A 25,631-nucleotide genomic window follows, 5' to 3' on the forward strand; every position below is an offset into this window, starting at 1 on the left:
TGATGACCATTTATTGCTTATGTTCTTATGCTTCTTTATCATGAAAAGAACTATGTTAACCAAAATACAGATAGGATTTGGCTATTTATTGAGAGTTTAAGCTGATGAGTTTACACTAATCAAGTACGAGCTATTGTTTCATCATTAGGCAGTCTGATATCTGTTACCTAGGGGTTACACCCAAATTATCATGTTTATTTTACTCCAAATCTTAAGACAGTAGCAGTCCTCCATTTTAGAAAGAATCAGTTTCTGATGGGCAAACCTTAGTATTCCGTGGAACACTACATCTCTCATTATTAACTGATGTTTATAGAGCACTTTATCCTCACGTGGGCTCCGCGTGACAGCCCCGTTGTGTTAGGGAAGTAGAAACTGATCTGTGATGGATTAAAGTAACCGGCCCCTGCTGGGTCACTGCCCAGGAGCAGTGCTGGCGGGTAGCAAGTCCACAGCCCCCTCCCTGCTGCACCCGAACCCCTGCTGGGATGTGGCTTTGTGCTCAGAATCTTCTCCCTGCAGCTACCACCCTGCCCAGTCCTACCCTTGTTACCGGCAGCCTCAGTGTGTGTGTCTGCAGTGGGGTGTTTGTGTTTTGTTTGAGTAGATTCCAGGGTACCTTTGTTAGGGACGCAGGAGGTCATGTAACCCAACCACCCCAGACAACTGACAGAGGAACGCTGAGAGCCGGGAAGACTCTGGGCACAATCACAGCTACCCAACATGTGGGTGGCAGCGCTGGAGTAGAATCCAGGCACCCTGCTTTAAGTCGGATGCACTCTGCACCCCATCATAGCACTATGTTCTTTGTAGACCTTCTACCTGGGTCCCTGTAATATTTACTTTTTCCCTGCAGACCTTCACGGACTTTTAAGAAGATGAACGGGAAATGGTTACATCACCAGCGCTACATGGGCTCTGGTTCCCAGAGCACATTGGTGCTTTTTCCAATTTTCCAGCTTCTCAAACTGAAGGCTACAAAAATACATTTGAGGTGCAGAGTTACGTGGTTTCCCAAGAACAGAAAATTAATAAAGCTAAGGTTCTTCTGCATGAAGAATATTAATAATTAATACAAGCAATTAAATTCCCAAACTTTAGGAGCATGATTCAAATTGATTACCTCATTTTCCTGCAGGTTTATTTAAATAGAACCATCAACCAAATTGGTTTAAAGCCTAGATCTACACATGGCAGTCCAGTAGCATTTGTCACCGGGGTAATAATCTGCTCGTCCTGCCAATATACTTTCACTTTAACTGTCAATAAGGATCTGCTTTGTCCCGTTGGGCATTATACTCTCACAGGATAGTGTATGCTTTGTAGTGAACATCTAATATATACATTTTGGCAGTTGGAGCTAACATCTTGTATGAGGCAGCCTGTTGAATTGACAAAAACAGTCATACTCTGAAGTAGCTGTTTACATACTTAATTGAGCCACACAGGTACTTTAAGAAAATACCTGGGCAAGAGGGGAATTTATCATTTGATCAAATGTTTTAACACTTAATTATCCAGCTCCCAAAGCTAAGGAACTAGCCCACACAGATTGTGCTTTTCCACATCAGACTTCTGGAGGACAGAGAACGCTTTCCTGTGGTGACAAGTTGGGTTCTGGACCCAAGTGCCTGGAGCAAACTTGGGATAAGACTAGCTCTTGCTTGCCTCTTCATGAGAGGTGATGCAGTAGTGACTTTGGTAACAATTTTAAAGTCCTCTTTGAATTCTTTTTCACATTTTAAATGATCATGTTTACAAATGCAGCAATGCTAATAGGACAGTATACAGTTCACATTAGGTAGACTGGAGCAATTTATTTTATTTATTTTTTTAATTGAAATATAGTTTCTGTACAATATTATAGGTTACAATATAGTGATTCACAATTTTTAAAGGTTCTACTCCATTTATATTATTATAAAATATTGTTATACAATATATCCTTATAGCTTATTTTATACCTAATAGTTTGTACCTCTTAATCCCTTACCCCTTATTGCCCCTCCCTCCTTCCCTCTCCCCACTGGTAACCACCAGTGTGTACTCTATATCTGTGACTCTGCTTTTTGGTTATGTTCACTAGTTTGGGGTTTTTTTGCTTTTTTTTTTAGATTCCACATGTAAGTGATATCATACAGTATTTGTCTTTCTCTGTCTGACTTATTTCACTTAGCATAATACCCTCCAAGTCCATCCATGTTGCTGCAAATGGCAAAATTTTGTTCTTGTTTATGGCTGAGTAGTATTCCATTGTATATATATATATATATACCACATCTTTATCCATTCATCTGTCGATGGACACTTGATTTGCTTCCATATCTTGGCTATTGTGACTAATGCTGCTGTGAATATTGGGGTATATGTATGTTTTTGAATTAGTGTGTTTGTTTTTTTCGGATGTATACCCAGGAATGAAATTGCTGGGTCATATGGTAGTTCTATTTTTAGTTTTTTGAGAACCCTAGACTGGAGCCATTTAAATAAGAAAACATCCCACACCCATCAGAAATCTCAGTGGGGTTAGGGTTATGTTCTCCTCCACTCACCTGCATCATGATTACTTACTTTACTTACCCTCCCACATCTGTGTCTTCTTCTCTGCAGCGACAGGAACGCTACCCATCAATGGGCTAAAATCCTTCACTTTCTGTGCAGGCTGCCTTGCTATTATTGAAAGCAGTTCTTGGTTTGATATTTCAGATACACTCATGAGAAAAGATAGGTTATGATTCACTTTTCTTCTCACCAACAGCCTTTGAAAGCTTTAGAGAACAAAAAATATTATTCTGAGATCTTACAAATAACAAGTACTATGTCCTGAACTCTTATATCATCCCAAGTATTTTGAGACATGCCTCACATAAACTGTTTTGATTCTTACAACAACCTGTAAGATGTGTTATTGTCATTTTATAGATGAGGAAACTGAGGGCCAGCAGAGAGAAAACATTGCCCAAGGTCCCATAACTGGCCAAATACTGAACCAAGTTTCACCCAGTTTCTTCTGCCCTCTCCCTTGTAAACAGTTCAAAATAGAATGGCAAAGTTAGATGCCTTATGAGAGGGAAAAATGAATAACATTACAAGAGTTCGTTTTATAAGAAGAAACATCAATCCAGTAGATGAACATTTTTTTTGGTAATGTATAAGAAAGCCTTCACTGGGATTCTTTAAACAGCCAATACAAATAACAAAGCTCTAGTAACTAGTCACATACTTGCTGGGTTAGATAGTAAATAACTTACTGTATTTGGAGTTGCTCTAAATTTGGAAGGTAGTTAAAATGTTACCCAAGAAATTGAGAAATTGAAATGGTTTCAAATATTCCAGATATACAAGGAAGGTCATCAAGAATAGTGCCCACCTGGAGAGCTGTAAAATGAACCAGGCAAGGGGAATTCAGCCGTATTTGCCTTTCATCAGGCTGGTGGGTGTAGCAAGTACCATAAAGGCTTGCTTATCTAGGTCGTAAAAGTAAGAAAAGAAAAAAATGTTTCTGTGTCTGTTGCAAAAGGCCAGAATAACTCAGATCTAATTTGGGCTTAATTAGGTTTTTCTAATTGATGGGGATGGGACTTCTCCATGACTGCTGCTGTGAATGGAACAGAAGAATGTCATTGACATAGAACATAGGGGCCTATGAGACCATCTCCTGCATCTTTGTTCTCTTGTGTCAGTATGAAGGTTTCATCCAGCACATATGGAGTTCATTCCACGATCCATGATGATTTTGCCAGATTACATTCTTCTCTCTGTATGATATGCATAGAAATGCATGCTATTGTTTATTCATTTAGTTTGAAAGGCTAGGTTTCTATTTTTTCCCCCCAAAACATAATATCAAAAGGTACTTGGTTTTAATGAACCTGAGGAACTGTTTACTTTGATAAATTAACAGATGAAATGCTCATGGTTTTCCAGCAGAACTAACATCAATCTTTTGCAACTTTCAGGGCCTGTAATTCAGTGTTTACAGCATTAGACCACTGTCATGAAGCCATAGAAATCACAAGCGATGACCACGTGATTCAGGTACGGGGACACTTTTTATCTTTAGGTGTCAAAATAAAGCCTTTCAAGTTTGAGCCATCCTTTTTCAAGCACTTTGCTGTAATTCTCACATTTCAGCACATTTTCTTTGGAGAAAGGAACATCAAAGTATGCAAGGAAAACTGATATTCTGAAGCTGAGAATTAGATACTCAAGAAGAATAAAAATTAGTTCAGATCGGAGCCTGCGGTTTCTTTCACAGAGATGGGGTAAATTCTTTAGACTATGCAGGAAGACACTGTTTATACAGAAGTATGTCAGAATTGTAGAGTAACTGCTTACACATGCCTTGGGAACAGAATGTTGTGAACAGTCCTCAGTTATCTGCCTACAGTTGGTGTTCCAGTTATAAAGCACTCTTACATAATACTAAAGTCATCTTCCTAAGGAAATGTGTATAGCAGACAAAGCTTTATTGAATTAAAGTTGTCTTATTATTTGTTGGAAGGTAAGACATTTACACTTTAAAAATACTCTGAAATGTAGACTTTCCACTGATGGGCACTGAGCTGACTGCCCTTGGTTTGCATAGTGGCACCGAGTGTGAGGAGCATTTGCTACCATCGGTAGAGACCAAAGACAGTGTCCAACACACAGTGGCCCCATAACAGGGCCTCACACATGCTCTCCTGTGAAATCCCCCACTGCACACACAGACACCCTGCTCTCACACGGGGTCAATGACATCAGTAGCCCACCGTGCCCAGGCCCTGTCATCAACACGCTCATGAGATTATCTCATTTGCATTCAGGAACCCTATGAAAGAGACATAAGGGCCTGATAATACAGATGGGGAAACTGAGGCCCAGGAAGGCCAAGGAACTTATCCAAGGAAAGCCCCAATAATAAATACTGGAACCAAAACATCCAGCCATGTCTTTCTGACTCCAAAGCCTTCCTACCTGGTTCCCTGTTGGGCTATATTTTTAGAATTTGTTTTTCTGGCTGTCCCATGACCTGGGTCTGAAGGCTTCCTCATGTTGCTGCCTATTACTGACCCACCTGCCCACAGATCTGCCCTGAACCACAGTGAAATCAGACATGTTTCTGTTACAGACTGAGCACAAACCCCACAGCTCTCCCACTTCTACCTGGACTTGAACAGTCAATTCTGTTCATGAAACACATTTGCTTTGCAGTTCCCTCTTTTTTTTTTTTTTATCAAGAAAAAACCAGAAATTTATTCATATGTACTTGTATACCAGGGAGATATCCAGGGAAAAGGAGATAATTCGCACCTCCCTCTTTTACGGGGAAGCCGGGTTGTGATTTTAGTGATGAGGAGAAGGGGATCTCTGCTCTCTACCAGCCTTGTAATCTTGCAGACAGTCCTTTAACAGGCAACTGAGTCCTTCCTTCTACAGTTAGCTCCTGGTGGTTAGGAAACCTGTATCTCTAGGAGACGTGATATGGCGATGGTGTCACATGAATCACCTGCCAGCCTTTACCTTGAAGAGGAAGAAGCAGGGATTGAGGACAGTGGGTGCCTGGGAAGGGGAATCCCTGGATTAAAAGAGAAACTGTACTGACTGCAGGCTTTTTCTTGGGGCGCCCTCTCAGACCCCTTTAAAAACCTGAATATAAAACTCAAGAACAAGGAGGAAGAAGTTGAATAGAGGATATTATATGTAAGGGGGAAATTTAAAAGGCCTTTGTGCTATAGATTTTAAGATAAGTCATCGGGAATGAGATACATCATATATGTTCCTACTCAATACCAGAGTCCTTCTCGGGGCAGTGCCGCTTCACAGGGAACGTGCCTCTTAGTGCAGATGGTCAGAGGTTGGGCAGTAGCACTTAACATTTAGGAACAATAGCTACCTACCCATCCATCCATTGAAACTACCTGTCTGTTTGCTTTAAAACACTTATACGGTGCTTACCATGTGCCAGAGGCAGTACTAAGCATTTAAAAAAATTTTTTTTTAAATTTTTTTATTTTGGCTGCCTTAGGTTTTCATTGCTGCACGCAGGCTTTCTCCAGTTACGGTAGAGCGGGGGCTGCCCTTTGTTGCAGTGCGCGGGATTCTCATTGCGGTGGCATGTCGTTGCAGAGCACGGGCTCTAGGCGCACAGGCTCAGTAGTTGTGGCGCACAAGCTTAGTTGCTCCGCGGCATGTGGGATCTTCCTGGACGAGGGCTCGAACCCATGTCCTCTGCATTGGCAGGCGGATTCTTTTTTTTAATTTTCTATTTTTTAATTTATTTTTTTAACATCTTTATTGGAGTATAATTGCTTTACAATAGTGTGTTAGTTTCTGCTGTATAACAAAGTGATTCAGCTATACATATACATATATCTCCATACCTCTTCACTCTTGCGTCTCCCTCCCTCCCACCCTCCCTATCCCACCCCTCTAAGTGGTCAGAAAGCACAGAGCTGATCTCCCTGTGCTATGTGGCTGCTTCCCACTAGCTATTGATTTTACATTTGGTAGTGTATATATGTCCATGCCACTCTCTCACTTTGTCCCAGCTGACCCTTCCCCCTCCCGTGTCCTCAAGTCCATTCTCCAGTAGGTCTGCATCTTTATTCTCGTCCTGCTCCTAGGTCCTTCACAACTATTTTTTTTTCTGATTCATATGTATGTGTTAGCATACGGTATTTGTTTTTCTCTTTCTGACTTACTTCACTCTGTATGACAGACTCAAGGTCCATCCACCTCACTACAAATAACTCAATTCTCTTTCTTTTATGGCTGAGTAATATTCCATTGTATATATGTGCCACATTTTCTTTATCCATTCATCTGTTGAAGGACACTTAGGTTGCTTCCATGTCCTGGCTATTGTAAATAGAGCTGCAATGAACATTGTGGTACTTGACTCTCTTTGAATTATGGTTTTCTCAGGTTATATGCCCACTAGTAGGGTTGCTGGATCATATGGTAGTTCTATTTTTAGTTTTTTAAGGAACCTCCATACTGTTCTCCATAGTGGCTGTATCAATTTACATTCCCACCAACAGTGCAAGAGGGTTCCCTTTTCTCCACACCCTCTGTAGCATTTATTGTTTGTAGATTTTTTGATGATGGCCATTCTGAACTGTGTGAGGTGATACCTCATTGTAGTTTTGATTTGCATTTCTCTAATGATTAATGATGTTGAGCATTCTTTCATGTGTTTGTTGGCAATCTGTATATCTTCTTTGGAGAAATGTCTATTTAGGTCTTCTGCCCATTTTTGGATTGGGTTGTTTGTATTTTTGATATTGAGCTGCATGAGCTGCTTGTATATTTTGGAAATTAATCCTTTGTCAGTTGCTTCGCTTACAAATATTTTCTCCCATCCTGAGGGTTGTCTTTTCGTCTTGTTTACGGTTTCCTTTGCTCTAAAAAGCTTTTCAGTTTCATTAGATCCCATTTGTTTATTTTTGTTTTTATTTCCATTTCTCTAGGAGGTGGGTCAAAAAGGATCTTGCTGTGATTTATGTCATAGAGTGTTCTGCCTATGTTTTCCTCTAAGAGTTTTACAATGTCTGCCCTTACATTTAGGTCTTTAATCCATTTTGAGTTTATTTTTGTGTATGGTGTTAGGGAGTGTTCTAATTTCATGCTTTTACATGTAGCTGTCCAGTTTTCCCAGCACCACTTATTGAAGAGGCTGTCTTTTCTCCATTGTGTATTCTTGCCTCCTTTATCAAAAATAAGGTGACCATATGTGCGTGGGTTTCTCTATGGGCTTTCTATCCTGTTCCATTGATATATATTTCTGTTTTTGTGCCAGTACCATACTCTCTTGATTACTGTAGCTCTGTAGTATAGTCTGAAGTCAGGGAGCCTGATTCCTCCAGCTCCGTTTTTCTTTCTCAAGATTGCTTTGGCTATTCGGGGTCTTTTGTGTTTCCATACAAATTGTGAAATTTTTTGTTCTAGTTCTGTGAAAAATGCCATTGGTAGTTTGATAGGAATTGCATTGAATCTGTAGATTGCTTTGGGTAGTAGAGTCATTTTCACAATGTTGATTCCTCCAATCCGGGAACATGGTATATTTCTCCATCTATTTGTGTCATCTTTAATTTCTTTCATCAGTGTCTTATGGTTTTCTGCATGCAGGTCTTTTGTCTCCTTTGGTAGGTTTATTCCTCGGTATTTTATTCTTTTTGTTGCAATGGTAAATGGGAGTGTTTCCTTAATTTCTCTTTCAGATTTTTCATCATTAGTGTATGGGAATGCAAGAGATTTCTGTGCATTAATTTTGTACCCTCCTACTTTACCAAATTCATTGATTAGCTCTAGTAGTTTTCTGGTAGCATCTTTAGGATTCTCTACGTATAGTATCATGTCATCTGCAAGCAGTGACAGCTTTACTTCTTCTTTTCTGTTTTGGGTTCCTTTTATTTCTTTTTCTTCTCTGATTGCTGTGGCTAAAACTTCCAAAACGATGTTGAATTACAGTGGTGAGAATGGGCAACCTTGTCTTGTTCCTGATCTTAGTGGAAATGGTTTCAGTTTTTCACCATTGAGGACAATGTTGGCTGTGGGTTTGTCATATATGGCCTTTATTATGTTGAGGTAAGTTCCCTCTATGCCTACTTTCTGGAGGGTTTTTATCATAAATGGGTGTTGAATTTTCTCAAAGGGTTTCTCTGCATCTATTGAGATGATCATATGGTTTTTATTCTTCAGTTTGTTAATATGGTGTATCGCATTGATTGATTTGTGCATATTGAAGAATCCTTGCATTCCTGCGATAGACCCCACTTGATCATGGTGTATGAGCCTTTTAATGTGCTGTTGGATTCTGTTTGCTACTATTTTGTTGAGGATTTTTACATCTATGTTCATCAGTGATATTGGCCTGTAGTTTTCTTTCTTTGTGACATCTTTGTCTGGTTTTGGTATCAGGGTGATGGTGGCCTTGTAGAATGAGTTTGGGAGTGTTCCTCCCTCTGCTATATTTTGGAAGAGTTTGAGAAGGATGGGTGTTAGCTATTCTCTAAATGTTTGATAGAATTCGCCTGTGAAGCCATCTGGTCCTGGGCTTTTGTTTGTTGGAACATTTTTAATCACAGTTTCAATTTCAATGCTTGTGATTGGTCTGTTTATATTTTCTATTTCTTCCTGGTTCAGTCTCGGAAGGTTGTGCTTTTCTAAGAATTTGTCCATTTCTTCCAGGTTGTCCATTTTATTGGCATATAGTTGCTTGTAGTAATCTCTCATGATCCTTTGTATTTCTGCAGTATCAGTTGTTACTTCTGCTTTTTCATTTCTAATTCTATTGAGTTTTCTCCCTTTTTTTCTTGATGAGTCTGGCTCATGGTTTATCAATTTTTTTTATTTTCTCAAAGAACCAGCTTTTAGTTTTATTGATCTTTGCTATTGTTTATTTCTCTTTCATTTATTTCTGATCCAATCTTTGTGATTTCTTTCCTTCTGCTAACTTTGGGGTTTTTTTGTTCTTCTTTCTCCAATTGCTTTAGGTGTAAGGTTAGGTTGTTTATTTGAGATGTTTCTTTTTTCTTAGGGGAGGATTGTATTGCCATAAACTTCCCTCTTAGAACTGCTTTTGCTGCATCCCATAGGTTTGGGTCGTCGTGTTTCGTTGTCATTTGTTTCAAGGTATTTTTTTATTTCCTCTTTGATTTCTTCAGTGATCTCTTGGTTATTAAGTAGTGTATTGTTTAGCCTCCATGTGTTTGTATTTTTTACAGATTTTTTCTTGTAGTTGATATCTAGTCTCATAGTGTTGTGTTTGGAAAAGATACTTGATATGTTTTCAATTTTCTTAAATTTACCAAGGCTTGATTTGTGACCCAAGATATGGTCTATCCTGGAAAATGTTCCATGAGCACTTGAGAAGAAAGTGTATTCTGTTGTTTTTGGTTGGAATGTCCTATAAATGTCATTAAGTCCATCTTGTTTAATGTATCATTTAAAGCTTGTGTTTCCTTATTTATTTTCATTTTGGGTGATCTGTCCATTGGTGAAAGTGGGGTGTTAAAGGCCGCTACTATGATTGTGTTACTGTCAATTGACGTTTAAGATAATTATCAATATGTATGTTCCTATTACCACTTTCTTAATTGTTTGGGGTTTGTTATTGTAGGTCTTTTCCTTCTCTTGTGTTTCCCGCCTAGAGAAGCTCCTGTAGCATTTGTTGTAAAGCTGGTTTGGTGCTGCTGAATTCTCTTAGCTTTTGCTTGTCTGTAAACGTTTTAATTTCTCTGTCAAATCTGAATGAGATCCTTGCTGGGTAGAGTAATCTTGGTTGTAAGTTTTTCGCTTTCATCACTTTAAATATGTCCTGCCACTCCCTTCTGGCTTGCAGAGTTTCTCCTGAAAGATCAGGTGTTAACCTTATGGGGATTCCCTTGTATGTTATTTGTTGTTTTTCCCTTGCTGCTTTAAATACTTTTTCTTTGTATTTAATTTTTGATAGTTTGATTAATGTGTGTCTTGGCATGTTTCTCCTTGGATTTATCCTGTATGGGTCTCTCTGTGCTTCCTGGGCTTGATTAACTCTTTCCTTTCCAGTATTAGGGAAGTTTTCAACTATAATCTCTTCAAATATTTTCTCAGTCCCTTTCTTTTTCTCTTCTTCTTCTGGGACCCCTATGATTCGAAAGTTGGTGCATTTAATGTTGTCCCAGAGGTCTCTGAGACTGTCCTCAATTCTTTTTTCTTTATTCTGCTCTGCGGTAGTTATTTCCACTATTTTATCTTCCAGGTCACTTATCCGTTCTTCTGCCTCAGTTATTCTGCTATCGATTCCTTCTAGAGAATTTTTAATTTCATTTATTGTGTTGTTCATCATTGTTTGCTCTTTAGTTCTTCTAGGTCCTTGTTAATCGTTTCTTGTATTTTCTCCATTCTATTTCTAAGATTTTGGATCATCTTTACAATCATTACTCTGAATTCTTTTTCAGGTAGACTGCCTATTTCCTCTCCATTTGTTTGGTCTGGTGGATTTTTACCTTGCTCCTTCATCTAGTGTGTGTTTCTCTGTCTTCTCATTTTGCTTAACTTACTGTGTTCGGAGTCTCCATTTCGCAGGCTGTAGGTTCGTAGTTCCCATTGTTTTTGGTGTCTGCCCCCACTGGGTGACGTTGATTCAGTGGGTTGTGTAGGCTTCCTGGTGGAGGGGACTAGTGCCTGTGTTCTGCTGGATGAGGCTAGATCCTGTGTTTCTGCTGGGCAGGTCTGCGTCCGGTGGTGTGTTTTGGAGTGTCTGTGACCTTATTATGATTTTAAGCTGCCTTTCTGCTAGTGGGTGGGGTTGTGTTCCTGTCTTGCTAGTTGTTTGGCATAGGGTGTCCAGCACTGTAGACTGCTGGTTGTTTAGTGGAGCTGGGTCTTAACGTTGAGATGGAGATCTGTGGGAGATTTTCACCGTTTGATATTACGTGGAGCTGGGAGGTCTCTGGTGGACCAGTGTCCTGAACTCGGCTCTCCCACCTTAGAGGCACAGGCCTGATACCCAGCTGGGGCACCGAGACCCTGTCATCCAGACAGCTCAGAATAAAAGGGAGAAATAAAGAAAGAAAAGATAAATAAAATAAAATAAAATAAAGTTATTAAAATAATTATTAAAAATAAAAGAGTTTAAAAGTAATAAAAAAAAAAAAGAAAAAAAGAAAGAATGAAGGGAGCAACCAAACCAAAAAAAACAAATCCACCAATGATAACAAGCGCTAAAAACTATACTAAAAAAAATAAGAGAAAAAACGGACAGACAGAACCGTAGGAGAAATGGTAAAAGCAAAGCTATACAGACAAAATCACACACAGAAGCATACACATACACACTCACAAAAAGAGAAAAAGAAAAAAACATATATCTTTTCCCCCAAAGAGAGGAGGAACTCAAATAAACAACCTAACCTTACACCTAAAGCAACTGGAGAAAGAGGAAGAAAAAAACACAAAGTTAGCAGAAGGAAAGAAATCATAGAGATCAAATCAGAAATAAATGAAAAAGAAGATGGCGGAGTAGAAGGATGTGCTCTCACTCCATCTTGTGAGAACCCCAGAATCACAACTAGCTGCTGGACAATCATCAACAGGAAGACACTGGAACTCACCAGAAAAGATACCCCACATCCAGAGACAAAGGAGAAGCCACAATGAGATGGTAGGAGGGGCGCAATCACAGTAAAATCAAATCCCATAACTGCTGGGTGGGTGACTCACAGACTGGAGAATACTTATACCACAGAAGTCCACCCACTGAAGTGAAGGTTCTGAACCCCACGTCAGGCTTCCCAACCTGGGGGTCCAGCAACGGGAGGAGGAATTCCTAGAGAATCAGACTTTGAAGCCTAGTGGGATTTGATTGCAGGACTTCGACAAGACTGGGGGAAACAGAGACTCCACTCTTGGAGGGCACACACAAAGTAGTGTGTGCATCGGGACCCAGGGGAAGGAGCAGTGACCCCAGGGGAGACTGAACCAGACCTACCTGCTAGTCTTGGAGGGTCTCCTGCAGAGGCGGGGGTGGGGGTGGCTGTGGCTCACTGTGGGGACAAGGACACTGGCAGCAGAAGTTCTGGGAAGTACTCCTTGGCGTGAGCCCTCCCAGAGTCTGTCATTAGCCCCACCAAAGAGCCCAGGTAGGCTCCAGTGTTGGGTTGCCTCAGGCTAAACAACCAACAGGGAGGGAACCCAGCCCCACCCATCAACAGTCAAGCAGATTAAAGTTTTACTGAGTTCTGCCCACCAAAGCAACAATCAGCTCTACCCACCACCAGTCCCTCCCATCAGGAAACTTACACAAGCCTCTTAGATAGCCTCATCCACCAGTGGGCAGACAGCAGAAGCAAGAAGAACTACAGTCCTGCAGCCTGTGGAACAAAAACCACATTCACAGAAAGATAGACAAGATGAAAAGGCAGAGGGCTATGTACCAGATGAAGGAACAAGATAAAACCCCAGAAAAACAACTAAATGAAATAGAGATAGGCAACCTTCCAGAAAAAGAATTCAGAATAATGATAGTAAAGATGATCCAGGACCTCAGAAAAAGAATGGAGGCAAAGTTCGAGAAGATGCAAGAAATGTTTAACAAAGACTTAGAAGAATTAAAGAACAAACAAACAGAGATGAACAATACAATAACTGAAATGAAAACTACACTAGAAGGAATCAATAGCAGAGTAACTGAGGCAGAAGAACGGATAAGTGACCTGGAAGACAGAATGGTGGAATTCACTGCTGCAGAACAGACTAAAGAAAAAAGAATGAAAAGAAATGAAGACAGCCTAAGAAACCTCTGGGACAACATTAAACGCAACAACATTCGCATTATAGGGGTCCCAGAAGTAGAAGAGAGAGAGAAAGCAGCAGAGAAAATATTTGAAGAGATTATAGTCAAAAACTTCCCTAACATGGGAAAGGAAATAGCCACCCAAGTCCAGGAAGTGCAGCGAGACCCATACAGGATAAACCCAAGGAGAGACATGCCAAGACACATAGTAATCAAACTGGCAGAAATTAAAGACAAAGAAAAATTATTGAAAGCAGCAAGGGAAAAACGACAAATAACATACAAGGGAACTCCCATAAGGTTAACAGCTGATTTCTCAGCAGGAACTCTACAAGCCAGAAGGGAGTGGCATGATATACTTAAAGTGAAGAAAGGGAAGAACCTCAACCAAGATTACTCTACCCGGCAAGGATCTCATTCAGATTTGATGGAGAAATCAAAAGCTTTACAGACAAGTAAAAACTAAGAGAATTCAGCACCACCACACCAGCTCTACAACAAATGCTAAAGGAACTTCTCTAAGTGGGAAACACAAGAGAAGAAAAGGACCTACAAGAGCAAACCCAAAACAGTTAAGAAAATGGTCATAGGAACATACATGTTGATAATTACCTTAAGTGTGAATGGATTAAATGCTCCAACCAAAAGACACAGGCTTGCTGAATGGATACAAAAACAAGATCCATATATATGCTGTCTACAAGAGACCCACTTCAGACCTAGGGACACATACAGACTGAAAGTGAGGGGATGGAAAAAGATATTCCATGCAAATGGGAATCAAAAGAAAGCTGGAGTAGCAATACTCATATCAGATAAAATAGACTTTAAAATAAAGACTGTTACAAGAGACAAGGAAGGATACTACATAATGATCAAGGGATCAATCCAAGAAGAAGATATAACAATTATATATATATATGCACCCAACATAGGAGCACCTCAATACATAAGGCAATTGCTAACAGCTATAAAAGAGGAAATCAACAGTAACACAATAATAGTGGGGTACTTTAACACCTCACTGACACCTATGGACAGATCATCCGAAATGAAAATAAATACAGAAACAGAAGCTTTAAATGACACAATAGACCAGATAGATTTAATTGATATTTATAGGACATTCCATCTGAAAATAGCAGATTACACTTTCTTCTCAAGTGTGCATGGAACATTCTCCAGGATAGATCACATCTTGGGTCACAAATCAAGCCTCAGTAAATTTAAGAAAATTGAAATCATATCAAGCATCTTTTCTGACCACAGTGCTATGAGATTAGAAATGAATTACAGGGAAAAAAAAGTAAAAAACAGAAACACATGGAGGCTAAACAATACGTTACTAAATAACCAAGAGATCACTGAAGAAATCAAACAGGAAATCAAAAAATACGTAGAAACAAGTGACAATGAAAACACGAAGATCCAAAACCTATGGGATGAAGCAAAAGCAGTTCTAAGAGGGAAGTTTATAGCTATACAAGCCTACCTCAAGAAACCAGAAAAATCTCAAATAAACAATCTAACCTTACACCTAAAGGAACTAGAGAAAGAAGAACAAACAAAGCCCAAAGTTAGCAGAAGGAAAGAAATCATACAGATCAGAGCAGAAATAAATGAAATAGAAAGAAAGAAAACAATAGCAAAGATCAATAAAACCAAAAGCTGGTTCTTTGAGAAGATAAACAAAGTTGATAAACCATTAGCCAGACTCATCAAGAAAAAGAGGGAGAGGACTCAAATCAATAAAATTAGAAATGAAAAAGGAGAAGTTACAACAGACACCACAGAAATACAAAGCATCCTAAGAGACTACTACAAGCAGATCTATGCCAATAAAATGGACAAGCTGGAATAAATGGACAAATTCTTAGAAAGGTATAACCTTCCGAGACTGAACCAGGAAGAAATAGAAAATATGAACAGACCAATCACAAGTAATGAAATTGAAACTGTGATTAAAAATCTTCCAACAAACAAAAGTCCAGGACCAGATGGCTTCACAGGTGGATTCTGTCAAACATTTAGAGAAGAGCTAACACCCATCCTTCTCAAACTCTTCCAAAAAATTGCAGAGGAAGAAACACTCCCAAACTCATTCTACAAGGCCACCATCACCCTGATACCCAAACCAGACAAAGATACTACAAAAAAAGAAAATTACAGACCAATATCACTGATGAATATAGATGCAAAAATCCTCAACAAAATAGTAGCAAACAGAATCCAACAACACATTAAAAGGATCATACACCATGATCAAGTGGGATTTATCCCAGGGATGCAAGGATTCTTCAATATACGCAAATAAATCAATGTGATAAACCATATTAACAAATTGAAGAATGAAAACCATATGATCATCTCAATAAATGCAGAAAAGGCTTTTGACAAAATTCAACACCCATTTATGGTAAAAACTCTCCAGAAAGTGGGCATAGAGGGAACCTACCTCAACATAATAAAGCCCATATATGAGAAACCCACAGCAAACATCATTCTCAATGGTGAAAAACTGAAAGCATTTCCCCTAAGATCAGGAACAAGACAAGGATGTCCACTCTCACCACGATTATTCAACATAGTTTTGGAAGTCCTAGCCGCAGCAATCAGAGAAGAAAAAGAAATAAAAGGAATACAAGTTGGAAAAGAAGTAAAACTGTCACTGTTTGCAGATGACATGATACTATACATAGAGAATCCTAAAAATGCCACCAGAAAACTACTAGAGCTAATCAATGAATTTGATAAAGTTGCAGGATACAAAATTAATGCACAGAAATCTCTTGCATTCCTATACACTAATGATGAAAAATCTGAAAGAGAAATTAAGGAAACACTCCCATTTACCATTGCAACAAAAAGAATAAAATACCTGGGAGTAAACCTACTTAGGGAGACAAAATACCTGTATGCAGAAAACTATAAGACACTGATGAAGGAAAGTAAAGATGATACCAACAGATGGAGAGATATACCATGTTCTTGGATTGGAAGAATCAGTATTGTGAAAATGACTATACTACCCAAAGCAATCTACAGATTCAATGCAATCCCTGTCAAATTACCAATGGCATTTTTTCCGGAACTAGAATAAAAAGTCTTAAAATTTGTATGGAAACACAAAAGACCCCGAATAGCCAAAGCAGTCTTGAGGGAAAAAAACGGAGCTTGAGGAATCAGACTCCCTGACTTCAGACTATACTACAAAGCTACAGTAATCAAGACAATACGGTACTGCCACAAATACAGAAACATAGATCAATGGAACAAGATAGAAAGCCCAGCGATAAACCCACGCACCTATGGTCAACTAATCTATGAGAAAGGAGGCAAGGATATACAATGGAGAAAAGACAGTCTCTTCAATAAGTGGTGCTGGGAAAACTGGACATCTACATGTAAAAGAATGCAATTAGAACACTTCCTAACACCATACACAAAAATAAACTCAAAATGGATTCGAGACCTAAATGTAAGACCAGACACTATAAAACTCTTAGAGGAAAACATAGGCAGAACACTCTTTGACATAAATCACAGCAAGATCTTTTTTGATCCACCTCCTAGAGTAATGGAAATAAAAACAAAAATAAACAAATGGGACCTAATGAAACTTAAAAGCCTCAGCTCCCAGCCTCCACCTGCCCCAGTGACTGAGCAGACAAGCCTCTCGGGCTGGTGAGTGCTGGTCGGCACCGATCCTCTGTGCAGGAATCTCTCCGCTTTGCCCTCCGCACCCCTGTGGCTGCGCTGTCCTCCGTGGCTCTGAAGCTTCCCCCCCGCCACTCCCCGTCTCCGCCAGTGAAGGGGCTTCCTAGTGTGTGGAAACCTTTCCTCCTTCACAGCTTCCTCCCACTGGTGCAGGTCCCGTCCCTATTCTTTTGTCTCTGTTTTTTCTTTTTTCTTTTGCCCTACCCAGCTACGTGGGGAGTTTCTTGCCTTTTGGGAGGTCTGAGGTCTTCTGCCAGCGTTCAGTAGGTGTTCTGTAGTAGTTGCTCCACATGTAGATGTATTTCTGATGTATTTGTGGGGAGGAAGGTGATCTCCACGTCTTACTCTTCCGCCGTCTTGATGGTCTCCCGGCAGGTGGATTCTTAACCACTGTGCCACCAGGGAAGTCCCAGTACTAAGCATTTTATACATACTCATTTATTTCTTAAAACAATTCTATGAACCAGGTACTACTGTTGTAGCCATTTTACACATGAGGAAATTGAGGACCAGGGAAGATAAGCAAGCTGCCCACAAGTCATGTAGCTGGTAATGGGCAGAGCCAGGACTTGAACTTGGGTGCCTTGGCTCCATAACCCACGTCCTAGAGTACCTGCTGCATTGTGAGGTCACCTGGCATGAAAGCAGAGCTATGATTTCTACCCATGTTTGCAACCTAGTAGCAAAAGCAGAATAAACACATGTGAAAAGGTATGAGAATTTAGCCAACAAATAAGGAAAACAGTATTCTCAAATATTATCCATTCCTCAGATATGTACTAAACAGTCCTGAATATCCAGAGATAAATCCAAAGTAGCCTTTGCCCTTGAGGATTTTCATGTCTAGTGGGGGAGAGAGAGAGAGAAAAATATAGATTCAGTGTAATCAGTCACCAGAAGCCTGCACAGGAGAGAGTGGGAGTTGTAGGAGTGGCGCAAACTCAGACTGGGCAGGGGCTCAAGGACAGCTTGCTGGAGGAGGGGAGGGAAAAATTGGAGTTGACGTGACCAGGAGATGGGGAAGAGCTTTCTAAGCAGAGAGCAACTGGGCAGATGCCCAGACGTGGGAGACAAGCACGCACTGCTCAGCTGCATGCAGGGCTGGGCCAGGGCGCTGTGGGGCTGACCTGGTGAGCAGGGGATCCCGCTGCCCAGCCCAGGGAGGACGGTGACCACCACGTGAAGTGATAGGAGATCAGTGAAGACAATGTCACCGCCCCCTCCTCTTCAGCGACCCCCATAAGGCCTGGTGCCAAGGGCCCCAGAGCAACCTCCCGACTCGTCCACTTCCCAGGGGTAATTGTACTAGCAGAAGCTAGTGTTCGCCAGAGAGTAGTTCCCCAAATGTCCCTGCCTCACTCGGTTCCTCACTGCTGTCATCCCCTTGGAGGGCAAGAGTGATTACAGTTTGCAAGACCGTTTCTGAAGCAGCAGATGGATATCAATTATGCCCAAAGAAATCTGTGACCTAGATACAGTGCGCTCATGTTTTCCCCACATTCTTCGTCACTTGTCGCCTCCACTCAGCTGCTCATCTGGTGACTCTGTTCTCTGAGAAGAAATTGGAGGGTGGGGATAGCAGCCAGGAACCAGCCAAGGTGATAGCTCTAAATTCCAGGGCCCTGGGCAGAATTTTGGAAAGAAACCTCTGAGTCTGCTGGTCCCAGCATGTACCAAGCTGGGGGGTGGGGGTGGGGAGGGATGGGGGATGGTGCCTCGCCTCACGCCAGCGCTGAAAGGGGTGCTGCCTCCTGCCCGAGGCTTTTAACTTAATTTATTCTTCAGTTAGACCAGAAGCGGCCCCATGCTAGGGCATTGGTTAATAGACAGCGGCAATTATCTATTAATAAAATCTAGACGCGAGAGATGGAATTGCTTCTTTGTAGAGATGTGACTAATAGAAGCCACAATCTGTTGAATGGAGTTCTAGTTAATTTTTATTTGTTCTTTTTTTCCTGAGTTTTTTCTTATTTCATGGGTGGTAGGTGATGAATAAGGCCCATTGGAGGCTGGCACTAGCAGATAAAAGCTTCTTGCTCTTTTTCTGCTGGAGAATTTCTTCCGATTTCCCAGAGGGCCCGGGGTGCTGGGATGGCAGTTGAATGAACGCATTGCTGCTTAGGAGGGAAGCACCTATTCCGGGGGCATTTGGGGCTGGGGGGACAGGTCAGCTCCCCCACTGGAGAGCGCTCACCCAGGGCACGTTTCCTCTGTGTCCCAACAAGTGTTCCTGCGAGGCACACAGCACCCTGCCCTGACCTTTAACCACTTCCCGTTCACAGTATGTCAACCCAGCCTTCGAAAGGATGATGGGCTACCACAAAGGTGAGCTCCTGGGGAAAGAACTCGCCGAGCTGCCCAAAAGTGACAAGAACCGGGCGGACCTTCTCGACACCATCAACACCTGCATCAAGAAGGGCAAGGTGGGTGAAACCAAACCAGTCCACAAACCCCTCCCCAATGCATGTTTTCTTCTGTGAGTTTTTATGTCCCGTCTTTAACGTTGGCTTCTTTAATAACGTTCCAATTAAGTGAAAAATCCTTTATGTTTGCAAGATGAGTTAACTTTTGAGTTAATTTTGGATAGCAAGCGAACCTGGTGCTTATGATGGTATAGTATCTGGTGATTTTGTGTAAGGAAATTTCTTCCTTCACATGAATGAATCTCACCTGTCATGGCTGGAATTTCATACCTATGTCTGAGCAGAGCTGCTCTGTAATTTTTAGTTTATCCAGTGTTTGGGGGACTAAGAGCATTTAATGTCAGTATTTACATGTCTTACAGGCCCAGTTTTCGGTCACTTTTCCCTTTTCTGCTCTCTTTACCCATCACAGTTCAGTTTGTCCAGCGACCTCCACTGCATCCCAGCAGCTGAAGGCAGTGGTGCAGGTGCACTGGGCATCTCCCCACAAGCCTTCCCTTCCAGAGGAGCGTTGCTGTCATAGCTGGAACTGCCTGGGCATTTTCTTTTAAGCATTCAGATGCTTTCTCTGATGTGAAGTAGTTAGATAAGCATTGTATTTATTTAATGGGGGACCATTTTATAGAAATAAAATGTTTGGCTTATATATCATGGCCAAAATTAGTAAAAGAAAAGAACATTGGGGCAGTGAGACTGAAAAGGAAACAGGACATTGTCAGGTCCTCCAAAAAATCTGCCTGAAGAGCACTGCCACACATCTGGTGACCCCAACATGCACACCAGTTAGCCATCCTGTGTGAGTGTGCTGGCAAGAAAAGGCTGCAAAGAATCTCAGGTCTAATTCAACCACTTCCTCCCAGAAATAGTGGAGGTGCCACAGGCTCCCCCTTGAGGTCACCGGGCTCTTTATCCTAGCCGGTTCCTCAGAGTCCGGCCACAGCAGGTGGCCTTCACACTCCCCTTTGTCTCATCCATGGACACTGCCAGGAGCCAGATTAAGCCCAGAGAAGGCTTGGCTGGAGGTCCGATAGGATAGTAGAAAGATGATGGGCTTCAAGGAAAGTTAAGAGATAAATTTATAACCACATTTTTCACCTTCTCACGTGGGGACATTAGTCAGCATCTCTGAGCCTCTGTTTACCTATCTGCAAATGAAGGGTGATAATATCAAGCTCACAGGTTGTTGTAAAGATCTCGAGAAAGACCTCAGAAGAACCCCTTGACCTGGTGCCCCTACACCCACAGGGCTGAGAGCAGGGATGGCACCCGCTGCTCAAGTGTCCCGGAACTGGGAGGGGCAGCCCCTGGTGGTGGGCTCACGGCTCTGGTGGGCTCTGAGCACTGTGACGATGAGCCTTACGTAGTCACCGCCGCGGTGGGTGCAACTGTGGAGCGGTATTTTGTGGAATGTGACAAAAGCATGTGGGAACTTCATGGCTGAACTTGATGAGACCCTCTGTAGGAGCCGCCGAATGCCTGGACAGAAGGATTTTAAGAGCTCTCTTTATGTAGGAGTGGCAGGGGATTTACTATGCCAGACGGAAATCCGGCGACAGCATCCAACAGCATGTGAAGATCACTCCAGTGATTGGCCAAGGAGGGTGAGCGCCAACTCTTAAACTCCATTGTTTTGAGGGGCCCCTGTGGGCGTTGGGTTTGTGTATGGAAATGCAAGTGTGTTAGACCCACAAATACAGTAGGACTGGGTCTGTACATAGTACCTGCCGAGGACACCTCCATGCGGCCGGCAGCAGCCCCAAAACAGCACAAGCTCTTCTGCTCGTGGGCTTTATGAAGCATCACCCCGACTGTCCACTTCCGCCTCATTGTCTGTGGATCCATTGTCCCCACGCCGCAAGGAGCTCAGTTTCTAGGCCTTTCCCTGTCATCACAAAGACCACAGAACAGCAGGGCTCGCTGCCTCAGCCCCACCTGGGAGCAGAGCTTCTCTCCTTGAGGCACCGTGATGATTCTCTCCAGGCCTCGGGGCTTGTTCCACAAGGAGGAGAGAACCCTGGGGGCCATGGTTAGGAGAAAAAGGTGTCTGACCAGAAGCTGAGACATCTGATTCCATGTAAATCTCAGGTTACCAGAGGAGGCAGTTCATTTGCAGAGAGATAAAGAAAATGCGCAATTCCATTTCCTTCTCCCAGTTACATTTTGTGAGAAGGTTTATGGAGCCAAACAGGACCCCCTAACAGTACATCACTGAGGAGCCTTTGTAAACAAGCCTGAAGGTCAACCAGCCAGCTTCATAGGACAGGTTTACAAGGGACACACGCCGTTGGGTGACGTTTTGGAAAAAGAAAAAGAGCAGTTATGGTGGCGAATAACCAGAAAAGGAGAGCCCTGTCTGTGACTCTTATTGTGTGGTTAGAAAACTTTCTGTAGTCAGCAAAGTGTCTGTAGGTTGTTTCCGCTCCAATTTTACTTATTTGTTAGTTTCAAAACTGTTCCCCCTCCGTTCAGAATCCACTGTCTCATGTTTCCTGCCACTTTGCTTCACTCCGCATGGTGGGGGCACTGGTAGCCCTGACCAGGGGTTTCGAGCGCACAGAGAGAGGCCCCCAAATCCCTCCTGAGCGCACAGGCTTCCGCGTGGCCATTTGCACCAGCGGTCAGAGCTCTGAGGCCACGATGGCCGTCACATTATTGTTTCCAACCATCATCCTTAGACCGTCTTCTCAAGCTAAGATTCACTGTGTGTGTGCGACCAGAATTATTAGGTAACAAGGTGGAGGAGACTGAGTTACTGTTTGGTGATTTCCGTCAGAATGAGTTTTTCTGATCTTTCTGATTTGACAGATAAGAACAAGATGTTCTAGAGCCCAGAGACTGTTATTTTTTTCCCCCAATATTTTCCCCCAGTGAGCTATCAGAGGAAATTCTTACTAAAAGTAGGGAAATTTTACCTCTTGCTATTTAGTGATGCTCACTACAGAATAACCAGGACTCTTCAGAGTCCTCCAGAGAAAACTGAACCGAAGAGAGAGACAGACAGAGACAGAGAGACAGAAGCAGAGACACAGAGAGAAGAGATTCATTACTATAAAATCGAACATAGCCCTCTGTAATTCTAGCTTCGCTCAGTAGAAAATCTACCTTGAGCTGATCTTTGTGCAGGACTAAGGCACCTGTTGTCTTTTCCTGGTGTCCTTGTGGTAATGAGCAAGACCACAGGCTGTTTTGGGATTCTGTCCACGATCTGAAAATAAGAGGATTTTTCTGTGCCTGAAAAATGCCATCATTTATGATGACCGGGCTGTGAAAGAATGTGGAATATTAAATGTAAAATCAACAACCATGAACTTTGGTCATTGTCCAAATGAGTCTTTGCCTTCTATATAAGCTATAAAAGTATTAGTGTCAGCAGAATTAAATCCCATTTTAATCTAAAGTCTGGAGGAGCATTTCATCCTGTCACTGATGCTATCTAGGAGCCAGGCCTCAGGAGCTGGTTAGAAAATGAGGTACCCATTAGGGAAGTGTTTCTGAGCTGGCTATGATTAAAAGGGAAGCCCAGTTTCTGAAGGCATGTGTGGGCTGTGTGTGAAAAAAAATGCATCTTTTATAGACTGTGTTTTGTCGGAATTTAAAATCTGCCTTAGAATGGACCCTGGAGTTTTACTTGAAGAAGATTCTGTTGATGTTTTCATTTGCTAATTTGTTGAATCATCTCATATCTGACTCACTAATAACTGATTATTTATGTTATTAGGAAAATTAGGCATTTTGTCTCCCTCAAGAAACTGTGTTGTACCACTGACAAAAATAAGCAGGTATGGTATTCAGTTTGCTTCATTTGCTTTGTCGGCTTGACCATGCGTTCGTTACGTTCTCACCGTGGTTCTCTACTTGTCTTTCTCCATGTCTTACTGTAGTTGCCAATTAAGAAGCTTTATGACAAAATTAGGCCCTTAGACAAATAGTAAAAGAAAAAATTCCCCAGCAAGCCTATACACTTTATTAGTAACACATGTCAGTTATGATTTAGCTTGTGACTGTGCAGCTCAGGACCAATATATTTTATGAGAGCATAAAATTTTTTCTCCAAATAAAAAATGTTCTAATTTGCTACCTTAATTTCTTAAGTGAAAGTTATATATGCATTTGAGCATTTCACCCCTATAAATTCATGTCAAAACCAAAAATCATTTATAATTAGTACTATGATTTTTTTTAACCGTTATATCATGCAGAACAATATATTTGAGTGTTTTCTGAAGTAACAGAATTTTAGTAAGTTGCTGTATTTAAGAACTTTTTTAGGTAGTTTTATCATAGAGAACAACAACGGTATTGATATTTTTCTTTTTTTTTAAACATCCTTATTGGAGTATAATTGCTTTACAATGTTGTGTTAGTTTCTGCTGTACAACAAAGTGAATCAGCTATATGTATACATATATCTCCATATCCCCTGCATCTCCCTCCCACCCTCCCTATCCCACCCCTCTAGGTGGTCACAAAGCTGATCTCCCTGTGTTCTGCAGCTGCTTCCCACTAGCTAGCTATTTTACATTTGGTAGTGTATATATGTCCATGCCACTCTCTCACTTCATCCCAGCTTCCCCTTCCCCCTCCCAGTGTCCTCAAGTCCATTCTCTAGTAGGTCTGCATCTTTATTCCCGTCTTGCCCCTAGGTTCTTCATGACCTTTTTTTTAAATTTTTTTTTTTAGATTCCATATGTATGTGTTAGCATACGGTATTTGTTTTTCTCTTTCTGACTTACTTCACTCTGTATGACAGACTCTAGGTCCATCCACCTCACTACAAATAACTCAATTTCGTTTCTTTTTAAGGCTGAATAATATTTCATTGTATATATGTGCCACATCTCCTTTATCCATTCATCTGTCGATGGACACTTAGGTTGCTTCCATGTCCTGGCTATTGTAAATAGTGCTTCAATGAACATTGTGGTACATGACTCTTTTTGAATTATGGTTTTCTCAGGGTATATGCCCAGTAGTGGGATTGCTGGATCACATGGTAGTTCTATTTTTAGTTTTTTAAGGAACCTCCATACTGTTCTCCATAGTGGCTGTATCAATTTACATTCCCACCAACAGTGCAAGAGGGTTCCCTTTTCTCCACACCCTCTCCAGCATTTATTGTTTGTAGATTTTTTGATGATGGCCATTCTGACTGGTGTGAGGTGATACCTCACTGTAGTTTTGATTTGCATTTCTCTAATGATTAGTGATGTTGAGCACCCTTTCATGTGTTTGTTGGCAATCTGTATATCTTCTTTGGAGAAATGTCTATTTAGGTCTTCTGCCCATTTTTGGATTGGGTTGTTTGTGTTTTTGATATTGAGCTGCATGAGATGCTCATATATTTTGGAGATTAATCCTTTGTCAGTTGCTTCATTTGCAAATATTTTCTCCCATTCTGAGGGTTGTCTTTTCATCTTGTTTATGGTTTCCTTTGCTGTGCAAAAGCTTTTAAGTTTCATTAGGTCCCATTTGTTTATTTTTATTTCCATTTCTCTAGGAAGTGGGTCAAAAAGGATCTTGCTGTGATATTTTTTCTTTTTGGTTTAGACTTTAGTACTGGATTGTGTGTATTGTCACTTCCTGCTTTAAAGTTTGTTGATTAAAAAGTATTCAACAAACATAATTACCAATGATCTATTTTTAATACAAATCTATTTATTTTATTTAGGTATAATTGATGTGCAATATTATATGTTTCAGAAGTACAACATAGTTATTCACAATTTTTAAAAGTTATAGTCTGTTTATAGTTATTATAAAATATTGTCTATATTCCCTGTTTTATACTATGTATCTGTGTAGCTTATTCATTTTAGACATAGTAGTTTATACCTTTTAATTCCCTACCCAATTTTTCCTCTCCCCCTTTCCCTCTCCCCTCTGGTAACCACTAGTTCTCTATATCTGAGTCTGTTTCTTTTTTGTTCATTCATTTGTTTTATTTTGTAGATTCTACATATAAGTGATATCATACAGTCTTTCTCTGTCTGACTTATTTCACTTAGCATGATACCCTCCAAGTCCATCCATGTTGTTGCAAATGGCAAAGTGTCATTCTTTTTTATGGCTGAGTAGTATTCCGTTGTGTGTGTTTGTGTGTATGTGTGCGTGTGTGTACCTCCAGTGATCTATTTTTGAAAATCTTTCAAACATGGCCTTTGACTTAGATGAAGATTTTGAAAGAAGGGACAGTGTCTCTCAAGGATATGAAAGGCTTCAGGGCATAATCC

At 41.1% G+C, this 25,631-nt stretch overlaps 1 protein-coding gene across 12 annotated transcripts in view; it reads left to right on the top strand.

The window, feature by feature from the left end:
* The window catches only part of PDE8B (phosphodiesterase 8B), a 328,186-nt gene that overhangs the window by 205,783 nt on the left and 96,772 nt on the right, over positions 1-25,631 (top strand). For 10 of the 12 annotated variants that reach the window (XM_082376089.1, XM_082376088.1, XM_082376080.1 and 7 more), the window contains 4 exons: positions 3,960-4,038; positions 19,261-19,401; positions 20,914-21,002; positions 23,120-23,180. In XM_082376089.1, the coding sequence (XP_082232215.1) occupies positions 3,960-4,038; positions 19,261-19,401; positions 20,914-21,002; positions 23,120-23,180 (370 nt within the window). The remainder of the gene's footprint in view (positions 1-3,959; positions 4,039-19,260; positions 19,402-20,913; positions 21,003-23,119; positions 23,181-25,631) is intronic. The other 2 variants (XM_082376086.1, XM_082376085.1) reach the window with 1 other exon arrangement.

Source organism: Balaenoptera borealis (genome assembly GCF_965194805.1).
Source record: "Balaenoptera borealis genome assembly, chromosome: 2".
In the NCBI taxonomy this organism is placed as follows: domain Eukaryota; kingdom Metazoa; phylum Chordata; class Mammalia; order Artiodactyla; family Balaenopteridae; genus Balaenoptera; species Balaenoptera borealis.